Here is a 15,785-nt window from a genome sequence, read left to right on the forward strand (position 1 = left end):
TGGACAGCAGTGGCTGCAGACATAGGGGCCTAATCACCAGAAAGAATCCAATCTTGAACCAAGTCCAGGGATGGCACAAACGTTTACTTTGTGCCCTTCCAAACCCCGGAATCCCCCCTCAGTCATTGCTGAGTCTTCCTCCCATAGGTGCTGCAGTATCCCCTCCCTGGGTGTCCCTCCCGCTTCCTTTTCTTCTCCATCCTCAGTCCTTCAGGGCTCTGACTTGATCGACAGCAGGTCTCATTTACCCTGCATCTTCATGTTCTGCAGAGTTGAGAGCCAAGACAATAAACAAACCTCTTTCTAATTAATACTGATTACCTCTCATTATCTCCTTGCTAAGTTAATATTTTTTAAAAAATCCACTTTTTCACTGAGGTGAGAATAAGACAGAACTACTTCCTTCCACAAATGTAAATGGCCTGGAACATTTTTGGGGGGTCAGAGGGGGGGCATGTGAGATCTTGAGTTCTTCCCCTTTGTCTCTCCTCCCTGTCCCCACATCCGTTGCTCCCTTTCCCTTCCTTGTCAGGTCAGCGTTGGGCTGCTCCACCAGAAAGGTCTGTGGTGGAGAATGGTGCAGGCCCAAGTCGTGCTCTCCATTATGTATGCTCGACAGCCATTTTCCACGATCTGTCCCTCTCTTTTCACCCTGGTCACCTTGAAAACCAAACTATCTTTTAGGCCTACCCCTTAATAACAGAACCAATTAGATTACAAAGGAAAATCCTTTCCAAATATATTAGGATTTGCCTATAGAGTTGGACGAAGGCAGCAGTGGTGCTCACACTGTTTTGTTTTGTTTATTTATTTGGTTACACCAGGTCTTATTTGCAGCATGAGAATTTTAGTTGCAGCATGTGGGATCCAGTTCCCTGACCAGGGATTGAACGCTGGCCCTCTGCATTAGAAGCATGGCGTCTTAGCCAATGTCCCACTCACACTGTTTTCTGTGGCATGGTGTCCTGGTTTTCCTCCCACTTCTCAGGCTGTCACTCCTCAGTCTCCTTGGCCAGTTCATCCCCATCCATCAGCCTCTCAATGTTGGAGCACCTGAAGTCTGCAATCTTTGACTCTGCCCTTCTCCCTCTGGACCCCACTCATCTTACGGTTTCAAATGAAAAGAGTGAGAAGAGCAGAGCCAAGGACTAGCTACTCAGGGATGCTTCTCTACCCAGGGATGGTTCCTACGCATGCTCCTCCACCATGAGCCTCCCCCTCTACATTCCACCCAAACTTGGCCCTCTTCCAGGATTCCCCATCTCAGAGAATGACTGCACTATCCATCCCTTGTATTGATGTCTGTGGACATGTCACTCTCCTTCAGTAACCATCACAAGTCTTGCTTGGTCCATTTAAAATATTTGTAGACCCCATCAATCTCCCCACATGAACCCCCAGCCCATCATCTTTGTCCTCCTAAATGCTCAACCACATCTGTAATTGCTCTTCTTCAGTCCAGTTCCCACACTGCACCAGAGTGATCATTTTTTAAAGCTAGTGTCATCATGTCTCTACTTGGCTCACCATGTGTCAATAGCTGCCTGCTGCTCTTAAGAAAACAATGTGCTCATGATGCCCCATCAGGCCCTGCATGACCTGGTCCCTGTGACCTCTCTAACCCCGTTTGAGCCACTCTTCCTCTCACTCTCAACAACAGCCAACTGACTTCTTGTGGTTCCTTCAAGAGATCATGTTCTCTCCTGCCTCTGGGCTGTTGCTCATGTGGTTCCCTCTGCTTGGGACACCTCATGCATGCTAAGTCACTTCAGTCATGTCTGACTTTGCGACCCCACGGACTGTAGCCCAGCAGGCTCCTCTGTCCATGGGATTCTCCAGGCAAGAATATTGGAGTGGGTTGTCGTGCCCTCCTCCAGGGGATCTTCCCAACCCAGGGATCAAACCCAGGTCTCTTATGTCTCCTGCAATGGCAGGCGGGTTCTTTACCACTAGCTCTACCTGGGAAGCCCAAGTCCCATGAAAACTCCCAGCCTCCCAATGTCTGCTTTAAACTTACTTCCTTGGGAAACTTGCTTGGACTGCATCCTTCTCTCCCTTGAGTTAGTTTTCTAGGGCTGTAATAACAGAGTATAACAACTGTGTGGCTTAAAACAATAGAGATGCATTGTCTCACAGTTCTAGAAGCTACAAGTTCAAAATCAAGGTGTAGGCAGGGTTGGTTCCTTCTCAAGGTTATGTGGAAGAGTGCCTCTCTCTCAGCTTCTGGTGGTTTGCTGACAATCTTTGGAATTCCTGGGGGTGTTATAGCAGCAACCCAGTTGCTACTTTATCTTCACATGGTGTCTCTCTGTGTGCATGTGTGTCCAAATTCATCCATTTATGGAAACATCAGACATACTGGATCGAGGGTTCGTATTCTGGGATAACCTCATCTTCCCTAAATCTACAAGGATCTTATTTCCCAATAAGGCCACACTCTGAGGTATTCGGGGGTTAGCACATATGAATTAGGGGGTGGGGACATAATTCAACTCATAACACCCCTCATTTCCAAGGTGGAGTTTTCTATATATATTTCTAGTTATATATTGTCATAGTCCTATCCTGCATTTATCTGCAAAATAATGATCACACAAGCAATAGTGCATTTATTTCCCCACAGATTGCAAGTGCCATGAGGGATCATGCCCATTTTTGTTGACCACAGCAGCCTCTGTCTGGCCTGTAGCAGTCATTCAATAAATATTCCCAGAGTGAACCAATAAATTCTGTGATCACCCAGATTGCTGACTGCATCTGAACGTGAGGAGATCAACCTTTGTTTCCCAAGCCTACCTAGCTACTTCCTAGTGCTCCAGCTCCTGGGGCACTAAGTTATCTGAGACAAGTAGGGTTGGAGGCAGATCATAGATCATCAGTTGCTGCCTAGCCTCAGTGACCTCTTGAGACTCCAGCATCATCTCCCTGTAAAGCCAAGCCCCTGTTGGAAAAAATCCATGTCTAAGATTTGTTAGCATATTGCACTTTCATTTTCCATGTGCCTCATAAGCACCCGGGACTATTAATGAGAAGGCTGAGCTTCTCTGGGGATCTTGAAAGTAGGCCACTTTGCTAGGACTGGAATGGTTTACCTGGGTGGTTAAAGAATGAATCAAGTAAAGGAACTTCTGGGGCCTCCTTCATCTCTAATAGTCCAAGACCCTTGTTGTTTGATGACTGTGGACGTGGTCCCTCAATGCAGACAGAAAAGGGTTCTTAGTCCTTTAACTCTCTGACCAGTATTTAGATCTCAGAGCCACTGGCAACAGTGCAAGAGAACGCCAAAGAACCCAGGTGGGACTTAATCCTGGTGAAATCACCTTCCCTGTGCTCTCAGGAATGCTTGCAGAGTGTTAAGATAAAGCTTAAGTTCTGGTTTTTATGTTTCATCATCTCATGGAATGAGGAATGCTGATTGCTCTAAATGTTGGACTTTTAGAAACTTGAACCCATTGACCTGCCACAAGTAATTACTTCTGAAAGGCTCCTGAACCAGCAAGAAGCCAGGAGGACTCACAAAGCAAAGGTGAGCAAACCCTGGCGAGGGAGGGAGCTGAGGGGCCATCCTTTTCCTGTCCTCTCTGCACAGAAGACTTCAGAGGAGGAGCAAACTACTAAGTAATGCAGAGTTAGAACTTTCTAAAGCTATCCATTCTCTCCTGGGCCTGCCTCCAACTGGAGATTACTCTTGCCTCTCAGATGAAATCTGAGCCCTTCTCTGTTACCTGGTGAAAACAGAGAGATGTTGATGAGAGAGGGGAATTTTATTGGGAAATGGATGATTCTTAAAGTGTTATAATTTGTGAACACTTTCCTCTCCTGATTCATTTCAGAGTCACCTAGATGCTGCTGTGTGGCTGACTATTTGATAAAAGATGTCCAGCTACTCTTAGACCCACAAGGCCACGTTTGTGATGCTGATGACAAAACACCTGCAGAGATGGGCCCCTCCCCAAGGCTCACAGCTGCTGACACAGACACTGTCCACAGGGCAACAGAACGGGGATCACTCAACACATTGGCTGCCATGTCTCTTCCCCTTCCTGGCCACCCCCTGACTGCCCTTAGTAACTGTCCACATTGTCCTAGTGGAGTTTTTGATACACCAGGGAAGATCACCCAAGTCCTAAACAATCAGTTTTCAATCCTTCCTAAACTACAGTGTACAGTATTGGATTATGGGGGTATACCCTACATAAATAGGTTAGCATCTCTCTAATGTCAGAGTCAGATAATTATTCCATGGCAGAAGAAGCAGAGAGAGAGAACCAGGTCTCACCAAACCAGAACACATTTCTGGAAAGATAGTTAAAGCAGCTGTTGACACAAAAAGTGACATCTTGCCAAAATGAGATACAGAAAGATATTTCCATTCAAAGTTTGCAAAACTCTACAGGAACCTTAAAAACAAGATGATACACATTGCTGATTGCCCCTTCGTTCACTGATAGCTTCACCAAGGACTGGTCTGGAAGTTGCAATGGCCCACCTTTGATGTCACAGGAGATCTCTATGGATTATGACCGATAAACAAGATCTCACTGTTCCAAAATGGATTTCAAGAGTTGGATTGCAGAGTAACCAATTACCCCTCATCCTAACAAGTATGTCATCTTTCATAGCAGGAACTGGAAAAGAAGATGCAGACTCTAATGTATCCTTTTGGGAAAAGACAATATTTACATAAGATGCAAATGCTGGAAATGAACCGTAAAAGACAAGAGGTAAATATGAGGAGAAGAAGAGAGTCGTATTTACCAAATGTATGCTACATAATCACTGTCCTGGCACATGAATATATTAAGCATTCATCTCCAGACCTTACCTAGCATTTTAAATTTAGTTACTGCAGCCAAAGTTTCCTCTACTGGGACTGAGAGGAAAACAGCAGGATCCCTTCTGCTACCAACTCAGTGGAGTCTTTTCTCTGTGTTCCATCCTCCCAAGGATGCATCTGTGTCTCAAGTTTCCCTTTTTCTAACTGTTTCTTCTACCACATTCTGGCTCCAGCAGGAAAATGAGGTTAGATAATTTTTCCTGGTTTAATTAAAAGGACAGAGGGTGAATCTGTCTGTATTTTGGTACTTGTACCTAATGAGCAAACATGCTTGCATACTCAATCATTCAGTTGTGTCTGACTCTTGGCAACCCTGTGAACTGTAGTTGGCCAGGCAATTCTGTCCATGGAATTTTTCAGACAAGAATACTGAAGTGGGTTGCCGTTTCCTCCTCCAGTGTATCTTCCCAACCCAGGGATTGAAACCTAGGCATCCCTCTATAATTTAAATCATAGAATCATTTGATAAGGAAGATCTCTTGTAATAAACCCCTTTACAATCATGTTTGCTATGAATGTCATATTCCACATTCCTCACTCTAGTGAATAAGGCTGAAGTCCCTGTCTTATTCAGTTCCAAATATATCAGATGGCCTATGGAGAAATGGTTTTACAAAGGTCCTCACTGTTTTGAGACTACCAGCATGTTCCTATTTCTCCTAACAAACCTGCACATGAAGAAAGTTTCCATATCTTTTAAGAGGAATAAGAGAACCATGTTCTATTTATCTGTCTACAGATACATATACAATTTGTAAAGCGGCTGATTTGTTGACCTATTCTGGTGAAGGTAGTGTGAGGGGAGAACACTAACGTTAACTGGTCAATTTCAGGCCCAAGTTGAACTGAAGAAAAGTCTTCACAAGGAGGCAAGAACTAGTAAGCAGAAACAGAGGGACCATAAAGCCGAGAAAATCCTTCAAAGTGTCCCAGGAAATGATGATGGTGACTTTCTAACCTTATTGCCTGATGAAACCTTGAACAGAAGTCTAGGTGAGTTATGTAATTTTTTAAGTAAATAATATATCAAGTATTTTTAAAACTTCACCAAATAAATGTCTGATATGGAATGGGAAAGCACAGAGCTGCCCTTGAGTCCCTGTTGATATTTTAACTCCTGGAATAGAATGGGCCTGTTGTCATGTTTGGGATGGCCGAGAAGAATAAGACTTCAGCGCTGAGATGAGATCTCTTTTTAGAAATATACTGCACTTTACATGCATGATTACAATCCTTGCACGATCCCAAAGAGGCGAAAAAGCAAAAGGGCCTCAGTTTGTGGTTAAAGAGAGTGAAGCACGTGGAGTTATCAATACATTAAACAGCACATTGGTATCAGCCAGTTTGTGACCACAGGCAAAAACTCTCTCCTCACCCACTGACTCCCCTGCAGCCCTCATCAGCACACTCAATGTCTAAAACTGCATCCAGCATCACCGTCCTCTTCAGACTTGCTCATGCCACCTCCACTGTCTCAGTGGGTGTGGCCTCCATGCTGTCACTCAGGCCAGAGATCTGGCACCTTTCCAGCCCTGCTTGCCCCCTCTCCAGGAAGATGCTAACGCTGACTGCACCCCCATACCATTCCCCATGCCCCTCTTAGGTCAGTATGTCACACCAGGGCTATTGCCATAGCCCCCTGACTGCACTCCTATCACAGGTCCTACTTTCCTTCCATCAACCCTTCACCTCGGTGGTCCCCAGACCACCAGCACCAGCACCACCTGGGAACCAGTCAGGGCTCCAGGCAGAGCAACTGAATCAGAAGCTGTAGAGAGGGGGCCCAGCAGTCTAACAACTCCTCATCTCCCCCCATGATTCTAACACCCCTAAAGCTGAAGAACTACTGCTCCACTTGGTGATCAAAGTGTTGTCCACAGACCAGCAGCATCTAATCACCTAGGAGTTGATTAGAAACATAGAATTTCCGGCCCCATCCCAGACCTACACAATCAGGACCTGAATTTTATCAAAATGATTCTCAAGTACCATAAAGTTCTAGAAGCACTGCACTATTACCAGGATAATCTTATGAAATGTCAATCTGACCATATCACTCTTGCACTTAAAAAGGAATCCTTCAGTGAGTCTCCATCAGCCTGAGGACAAAGCCTGAACTCCTTACCCTGGTACCCTAAGCCTTCAGAGTCTGTACACTGCCTACCTTTCTGGCTTCATCTCCTACTATTATCATGCCCAGTTCCCATACTCCAGCCAGGCCAGGTTGCCCAGTGGCCCCAGATGGCTCTGTGATTTCCAACAGACATTTGTATTCACAAACTCTGTGCTGTATCACCCCATCAATTAGAGTCTCGTTAAGTCTGCACTGTATGTACTCTCCCGGAGCAAGCCCATCACTGCAAATACAGGTATTGTTCACACACACAGAGCTCGCTGCGCTCTGGGCCAATCCCCTGTCAGCAGGACTGAGCGCTGACAGAGCAACAGAAATGCTGGCTGTTTCTCTGGAGGTCTCGAGCTTCTAAGATGCAGTCCAGCTGAAAGAGATACTGCCACTGCTCAGGAAAACAAGATACCTAATCAGTGAGTTAATTAAATAAGAAAAGGCTGAATAATTGAAAATCTACTTGGAGCATCTATCTAACCTATACTCCCAAGTTGCAGGATGAAATCTGGTGTGTAGTCACATAGATGAACAACTTTTACCGTTTAAAAATATTGGCAAAACCACCAAGAAACATACCTCAGCTAAAGTTGAACACTTTGAGTCATTGCTTGAGATCAGGCTGGGTAAAAATAAAACCATACAACAACGCTGGCAAAGTCTTTGGAAGACTATGTCACATGGAGAAGGGGGATTCTCCTCTGCCCTCCTGATATATTTTTTTTAAACTGCTTCATTTTATTCCAGCTAAAGTTTCTCAAGTGCTTACTCTAAGCCAAGCAAAAAGGTCCACCCTTAACATGAATTATTGCATTTAAGCTTCACACAACCTCTAAGGCAGGAGTTACTATTAGTTCCCATGTGACAAATCAGGATTCAAGGCCAGGTCTTTCTGACTCCAAAGGGTGCACTCCCACCCACCCCCTCGTTTAGCCTTATCAGGGCTCTAGTGGCCCAGAGCTCTGCCTAGGACAACCTTGGGAAAGTCTGCAAATGCAGTTTGTGATTCCCTCCACCCTCTCTCTCAAAAGCAGGCTTCCCTCTGCAAAGCCTGTAGAACTCACCGCTCTGCAGGCATATGTTCAAGCAGTGATTCCTTTTTACTTATTCTCAAGTAGCATCTTTGATTTCTTTCTCTGCTTCTGAAAGCAGTTTACTTTGCTTTTCCTAAAAATGGAATGTAGTCAGATCATAGACTTCCGTGGGCATTCTACTAGTCACGGTCTGGTACCTCTTCATCTAGCTCCTCTTATTTAAGGCTCTATTTGTTCTCTTTTGTTCCCTCTTTTGGAAGGGAGGATGAGAGTGTCAGATGCATTGTGAGGTTAAAAACCAGTTTTTGTTTTTTCACTGCTTCTTTAAAATGAAATCATGCATGCTTTGCATATATTTTACATATACTTACAGAGTAAGTTACATGTTGTGCTGCGCTGTGCTAAATCACTTCAGTTCTGTCTGCTTCTCTAAGATCCTATACCTTTCCAGGCTCCTCTGTCCTTGGGATTCTCCAGGCAAGAATACTGGAGTGGGTGGCCATGCTATCTGTGTAATATGTAGTGATACATGATTTATACAAAGTGAACATCACCCTTTCAGGCAGATAATTCTGTGAGTTTTAACATATTAGTGTGGCTCCTACCCTTTCCAGAAGCCATGATATTAATCTAGTGAGGAGAAAAAGCACTGGACTTGTAATCAAAATCTTTTATTTGAATGCTGACAGTACATTATTCAACAGAAGCTCTGTGAGAGCCAGGAGCTTCTCTTATTACTAGAACAGTATCTGGTACTAGTAGCCTCTTGATAGATATTAGCTATATATTTGTTCATATAGCTTTATTCTACAGTTGTCTAACCTCTGTGAACCTCAGTTTCCACATCTGTAAAATGGGAATAAAGCATTAGGTCTACCATGCAGAGTTTATGTAAATTTCAAATATTATAACATGTGTAAAAACACATGTAAAATGTAAAGTATCATATGAATATGGACAGAACTGAAGAAATATGAAACTGATGTCTTACAGCAAAAATAAGATATGCTTCAGGGGAAGTGTCACTCTACATACATCATTTGAATGTCACCTTCACAATTCTGGTCTTACCTGGCCACTTGTACTATTATTTACTTAGTATTTTCCTTTAAGGTATCTTGCTTAGTTTTATTTTTAAAATTTATCTTTGTTTGTGAATCAGCTGTGACCTGAAATTCTCATCCTCCTTTCCAAAAGAGGGAACAAAATGAACAAATAGAGGAGCTGGGTGCAGAGGTATCAGAACCTGACTAGTAGAATGCCCATGGAAGCCTATATTCTGGCTATGCTCCATTTTTAGGAGAAAAAAATGGGTTATGGGTTTGATAGTGGTGACATTTTGATAGTGATAACATTTTTCTAGCATATTATAAAATACATAACCATCAAAAATTTTTAATATTTTGTATGATCCTTGTACTACCTAAATCATTCCCTATTTTTCCCCACTGGCCTCTGTTTCTTTCCTCTCTCAAGATTAACTTTTTAAAATAATTATTTATTTGGCTTCACTGGGTCTTAGTTGTGGCACATGGAATCTTTAGTTGCAGCATGTGGGATCTAGTTTCCTGACCAGGAATCAAACCCAGGCCCCCTGCACTGAGAGCGCAGAGTTTTAGCAACTGGACCACCAGGGAAGTCCTGTCTCTCTCCAAATTCATTTTGAAGAATCAGTAGGATACACTTTCCTCTACTCTGCTCACCCAAAATCTATTTAGGTTTTAAACATTGTATTTTTCTTTTTTTTCAAGTCCAGCAGCCATAAAGAATCCAACAGGGATTTATCAAAGTGTAATAAGTATAAGACATCCAGCTCAGAAGTTCTCAAACTTTAATGCTTTGTATACAAAACTTTGTATACAGTGCTTTGCTAGTGACTTTAGGGATTTTCAAGGATAATACTGAACACGTGACTTTTGCCTCACATGCTAATGGAAACATCATAACACCAAGAGTGTAGGGTGACTCAAGCTATTGTTAATGTTATGTTAGATTCCACCATTAGATTCCACAAGTCTCTTCTTGTTTCTAATTCCCTGCCTCTTGTCCACAGAAAATCCTTATTCTCAGTCTGAGTGATGTCTCTAATATTCTAGGCTCATTTGTAGAGCAGAGATGATTGACAGCTCCAGGCCTCAATGAATGAAGCCTTTCCCAGGTCTCAATATTCCCAGGTTATCAATATTTCCCACCTTCCAAGATTCTCTGATGGCTCACTTGTTCATTCCTTTATTTACTCATTCAACAAATATTTACTGAACTGGGTAGATGTGGTACTTACAATAGCACAGACAATGAACAAAAGAAAGTCCAATGAGAATATAACTAGAGACCTAGTAATCTGAGGAGTTGGACACTTTCTATGAGAAAGTGGCATTTCAGCTGAGATGGAAGTAGCTGAATGATGGGAGCAGGTGAGCACATGAGTGTGATGTCCAAGTGCTGGGACATCCAAAACTGTGATCAGTAACAGCATGTACAAAGGCCCTTGAGTGGGAAGGAGCCTGCCAGATTCTAGATACCAGTTAGAGAAGAGAGATTCAGATGGAGAGTGACTGGAGATGGCTCTGGAGGCATAGTGAGAGAACAGGGCAGGCAGGGTCTTATAAATCATGTCAAATAAAGACTTTAAACTCTATCTTAAGATTCAGTGGGAAGCCACTGAAAGGGCAGGTTAGTGAACTAACAGGTTTATATTTTCAATATTACTCTACTTGAACTGTGGTGAATGGGTGGGAGAGGAATGCAAAAGGATGTGGGGAGACAGGTTAGAAGTACACAGCAGTAGTGCAAGAGAGAGGTGGTATCCAGACCAGGAAAGAAGGGTAACAATGAGGAGGGAGAGAAAGAGCAAGATACAAGATATGTAGGCACCAGTTAGAGAAGAGAGATTCAGATAGAGAGTGACCGGAGATGGCTCTGGAGGCATGGTGAACATCTGGTGGTGAATTATACGTAGGGCATGGAGACAGTGAGGTGGCCAGGAGGTTCTGGGGCAAAGGTAGGACCATGTGCTAGGCTAGGGTAACAAGGAGACGAGGCAGGTTTAAGACAGAAAAAGAAGATGGAGCTGACATATATCGCCAGGAGACAAAGAGGAAGAGTTCAGTTTTATTTAAAAAAATGTATCATATTTCAGGAGACAGATTAGGGCTGGAGTCATAAATTAACTATAGGTTTCTGTCACTGCTATGTATATAAACAATGCTCGTAAGAATAACATTCAAGGGGAAAACAAGGCAGCCCCTCATTGAGACTGAAAGGAAACTCATGAATCACAAGGCATGAATCCTCACATTGCAATGTTTGATTATCCTTTGTAAAAATATGCAATTTCAGACATCAAGGGCTTAAATAAAATATGCCATAAGATTTGATAAACAATGATCATTCAGAAAATATCCAGAAAGTTGTGGCTCATACTGCCATAGGGGAAAATCTGGACTTTGACCTAGGATGGTATTCCAAACTTGAAAATGGTCACTAAGATTTTTTTTCTTAAAATCCACTTTCTCTGAATAAGGCTGTGTGTGATGCTCTGAAGTGCATTCTAAAAGGGTATTGGGTACTACTTAAATAAAAAGCAGAAGTAAAGACATATGTGTAAAATCCAACACCAAAAAAATAAATCTATTCCCCAAAAAATAGATGGTAAAATAAATGCCTGACCCTTTGAGCTTTCTAGTTCTGTAGGTCTGGGATGCAACCCAGGCTACTGTGTTTCTGAAAGTCTCCATAGTTAAGTCTGATATGAAGGCAGAGCTGATTGAGGGTTAGGAAAATGGAATGGTGTGTGCCTAGGACATAGTAGATGTTCAATAATTAGCTCCAGGCAACACCATCTGTGCAATACTCTTGCCAAAACAATTTAAGCTTAAGTTAATCACAAGGGAACAATCAGAGAAAGCCTAAATTTACGGTCATTCTACCAAATAATTGACCCTGTGTTCTTTCAAATGTCAGTGTTAGGAAAAAGGAAGGTAATGAAGAGGAGGAGGAAGAAAACATCCAGGAAGAGGAGGGGAAAAATCAGTAAGAGAGTGGGGAGGGGGGAGCAAGAGAGAAGGAGGAGAAAAAGGAGGAGGGGAAGAGATGGGGGGAGAATAAAGGAGTAAGGGAAGGAAGGAAGGAGAAGAGAAGAAAGAAAAGGATGGGAGAATGTTCTTGAATTAAAGGAGATTAAGTGATAAGAAAATGCAACACATAGTCCTAGATTAGATCCTGTACTTAAAAAATAAAATGCAAACAGTCAAATAAAAAATAGTTACAAAGAGCATTACTGGGATAAGCATGGATATTTGAATACAGACCATACATTAGAAAACAGCATTGTATCAATGTCATATATTCTATGTGTAATAATTGCATTGTGGTTATACAGGAAAATTGCCCATCTTCTTAGGGGATTTGTGGTGCTATATTTTGGGAGGAAGTGACTCTGCAAGTAATTCTCAAGTGGCTCAGCTCAAGACAAGTTTGTGTGTGTATGTATACACATATACATATTGTGACACAATGTTGATGAGCTGGAGTATACAAAAGTGTATTGTACATCTTGTGATTTTCAGAAGATTAAAAAGTTTTATAAATAGCAAGAAAAACATTTTTAATGCTTACAGAAACACCAGGTGAAATCCTTTATGTATATATGTGTGTGTGGGTATGTGTAAAAACCTAAGCTTAAACAAATACATCATTGTCCAGGGTAAAAATAAGTTAAATGGACTTTCAATTGTTTGTAGGAAATACACAGAATGCAGAATTTCTGGAACATCAAGCAAGGAATGACCACTGTCACAGGAAAATTGGCAAAATGGAAACATGGCTCCGTGAACAGGAGGTCCGGGGAGAGCTTCTCTGGGACAGCTCCAGCTCTGACTCAGATGAGTCAGGGAAAGTAGAGGAAAAAAAAAGAGCACTGGTGAGGACCAGGACAGAGAGAATCCAATATTTTGATGAGTTTTTTGATTAAGAATAATAATATTTAATACTATTCACCAATCTAGTTACTGAATGTATTGGAAGCTTTCTTGCCTTTAAAAATTCCTCAAGGTAGTATATGAATTATTCTGAGAACACCAATTCACTTTCTTTTCATTTGAAATCCTAAGATTAAAGGTGTGAGATATATTAATATATTAGTACCATATAACCCACTGCCTCAAAACTAGGGACTTAACTAGCAGCCACTTACTCTCCCACTTTTCTGTGGGTTGCTGGGCTCGGTTGGGTGGTTCTTCTGTTGGTCTCTCTTGAAGCCTTTCATGCAATGGATGGCAGGTAGGACTGGAGTCATCTGGAAACTCAATAAGGACACTGACACAGCTGGAGTTCGCCCCCCACTCCGTATCATTCCAGAGCCTCCTTACATGGATTTCCCAAGTGCTCTCTCCTGAGGGTAGTGAATTTGCTTTTACGTCAGCCCAGGGCTCCCAAAAGCAGATGTTCCGAGAGGAGGGAGAGAAAGCTGCCAATCTTAACTCTAATCTGATCACAGACGCCACACTCTGTTAGCTACTGCAAGTCATAGGTCAGGTCACAGGCAATGAAAAAGGGGCTATGCAGGGCAGCGATTCCAAAGTGTGGTCTATTGGGGTACACCTTTGAGACATGGTACCCCACCATATCTTTAAAAGCAAATCATATCTTCTAAAACAAACAGATGAGAGAGTAGATTTGATAGAAATAAAAATGACTTTCTAAAGAAAATCACAAGATGCTGCATTAGACACTAAGCTCTTTTAAGTCACTTTCTTGTGAGTTATAAACTTTTTAATCTCATAACAAAGAGGCTATAGGAAAAATGTAAAGTTATGAAATTAGATGCTTGCTCCTTGGACAGAAAAGCTATGACAAACCGAGACAGCATATTAAAAAGCAGAGATATCACTTTGCTGACAAAGGTCCATATAGTCAAAGCTATGGTTTTTTCCAGTAGTTATGTATGGATGTGAGAGCGGTACCATAAAAAAGGCTGTGTGCCAAAGAATTGACGCTTTCAAACTGTGGTGCTGGAGAAGACTCTTGAGAGTCCCTTGGACTGCAAGGAGATCAAACCAGTCAATCCTGAAGGAAGTCAACCCTGAATATTCAATGGAAGGACTGATGCTGAAACTCCAATACTTTGGCCACCTGATGCGAAGAGCCGACTCATTGTAAAAGGCCCTGATGCTGGGAAAGATTGAAGGCAAAAGGAGAAGGGGGTGGCAGAGGATGAGATGGTTAGATAGCATCATGGACTCAGTGGACATGAATCTGAGCAAACTCTGGAGGTAGTGAAGGACAGAGGAGCTTGGCATGCTGCAGCCCATGGGGTAGCAAAGAATTGGACACAACTTAGCAACTGAACAACAATAAAAAAAATGTTAAGTGTGGAAAGTCATTGTGAATTAAAGCTCAAAATTAAATGAAGATCTCTTAGATTATGATATAGACCATAGAACTTTACAAAAGGACACTTAGAAGTGTTCCATCCAAAAGTTATATTCTCAAAAATTAGATTTTTTTAACCTTTTAAACAATCTGCTCTATTCAGTTTTACCAGTTAATGCACTCATGTGTGTGTGTATTTATTTCTGTGCAGTTTTATAACATGTATGGATTCATGTGAGCAACAGTATGATCAAAGAGCAGTTCCATCACTAGAATCCCCTGTGCTATCTAAAGGCCCCCCCAAAGTAGATTTTTAGGCAACTTCAAGAACTTCTTTTGTATAAAACCAGACTCCACTTTTAGCAACACCTAAAAATATTTTAAGCATCCAGAAGCCTCTAAGAATTCAGTGAACTTTAAAACAAAGTAAAAGAAAAATTTTCTTTTAAGCTTTCTCTAGGAAACTTCCAAAACAAAAATAATAGAAACACCCCCTAACTTTCAGTACATTCAGATCAGTCACTAAGAAGGTGAAAACTTCTGTGTCAGGGGACAAACACTCATGTTTCTTCCAGGGACAGAAGTCAATTAATTAGGTCATCTCTGGGCATTTTTACTCCCAGTTCTTTGCAAGTAGTATACTTTTTCTTTGGTAGGTAGAAAGCATATTTTCTACAAAGGAATGCATAGATTGTTTGACCACTCAGCCTTTTTGGAAAAGTAAGATCCTTTTTTTTTTTTTAAATTGAAATACAGTTTAGTTAGTTTCAGGTGTAGAGTTTTTTTTCCTAGAGCTTAGAATTTATACAACTAAGTGAATAGCATAAATTAGACATTGTCTTGAGATATGGGAACTAGACACATGTGTACTGGTGAGGATGCCATAGCTCAAAGTGTTTCTTGTACTTCAGAGAATGTTAGCAGCAAAAGAAATAAATCATGATGCTTTCTCTGTTTATTTGCCTGCTCTGTGTGGAATTCTCACCACACAGAATCTTAAATTCAAGAATTTTAAATTACAATAACAGTGATATTAATCATTGCTAAAGTGCACTGACTGTTTACGGTGGGTCAAGAATTCTCCAGATGCTTTCCATATATAATCCTCACAACAATTTTGTGGGTTACCCCTGTTTTATAGATGACGAAACTGAGGCAATGAGAGGTTAACTAACCTGCCAGAGTCACCCAGCAGAACGGCGTATTTTTGAGCAGAATGTTGCTCACCAGAAGGGGCCTGATGTGAGTCAGGAGCACTTTCCTCCTCTCCCTAATTTTACCTCAGCTCACCAGTGACTTTCTGTAGCATTCCACATTTCTTTTCAGTTACATATTTTTTGGTGCTAGAGCAGAATACTACTGCACTAGAAAGGGTATGAGCTTTCTTTTAACAAGAATTGCCTCAGAGCCCAAGTGC

General features: G+C 41.9%; 1 protein-coding gene across 2 annotated transcripts in view; it reads left to right on the forward strand.

Annotated features, from left to right (window-relative positions):
- CCDC198 (coiled-coil domain containing 198) overlaps window positions 1-14,425 on the forward strand; it is a 28,606-nt gene extending 14,181 nt beyond the window's left edge. The window contains exons 3-6 of one of the 2 annotated variants that reach the window (XM_061158369.1): window positions 3,440-3,526; window positions 4,623-4,724; window positions 5,671-5,830; window positions 12,739-14,425. In XM_061158369.1, coding sequence (XP_061014352.1) covers window positions 3,440-3,526; window positions 4,623-4,724; window positions 5,671-5,830; window positions 12,739-12,968 — 579 coding nt within the window. In that variant the 3' untranslated portion in view covers window positions 12,969-14,425. The remainder of the gene's footprint in view (window positions 1-3,439; window positions 3,527-4,622; window positions 4,725-5,670; window positions 5,831-12,738) is intronic. The other variant, XM_061158370.1, reaches the window with a different exon arrangement.
- The last annotated feature ends 1,360 nt before the right edge of the window (window positions 14,426-15,785 follow it).

This window comes from Dama dama, chromosome 12 (assembly GCF_033118175.1).
Source record: "Dama dama isolate Ldn47 chromosome 12, ASM3311817v1, whole genome shotgun sequence".
Lineage (NCBI taxonomy): Eukaryota > Metazoa > Chordata > Mammalia > Artiodactyla > Cervidae > Dama > Dama dama.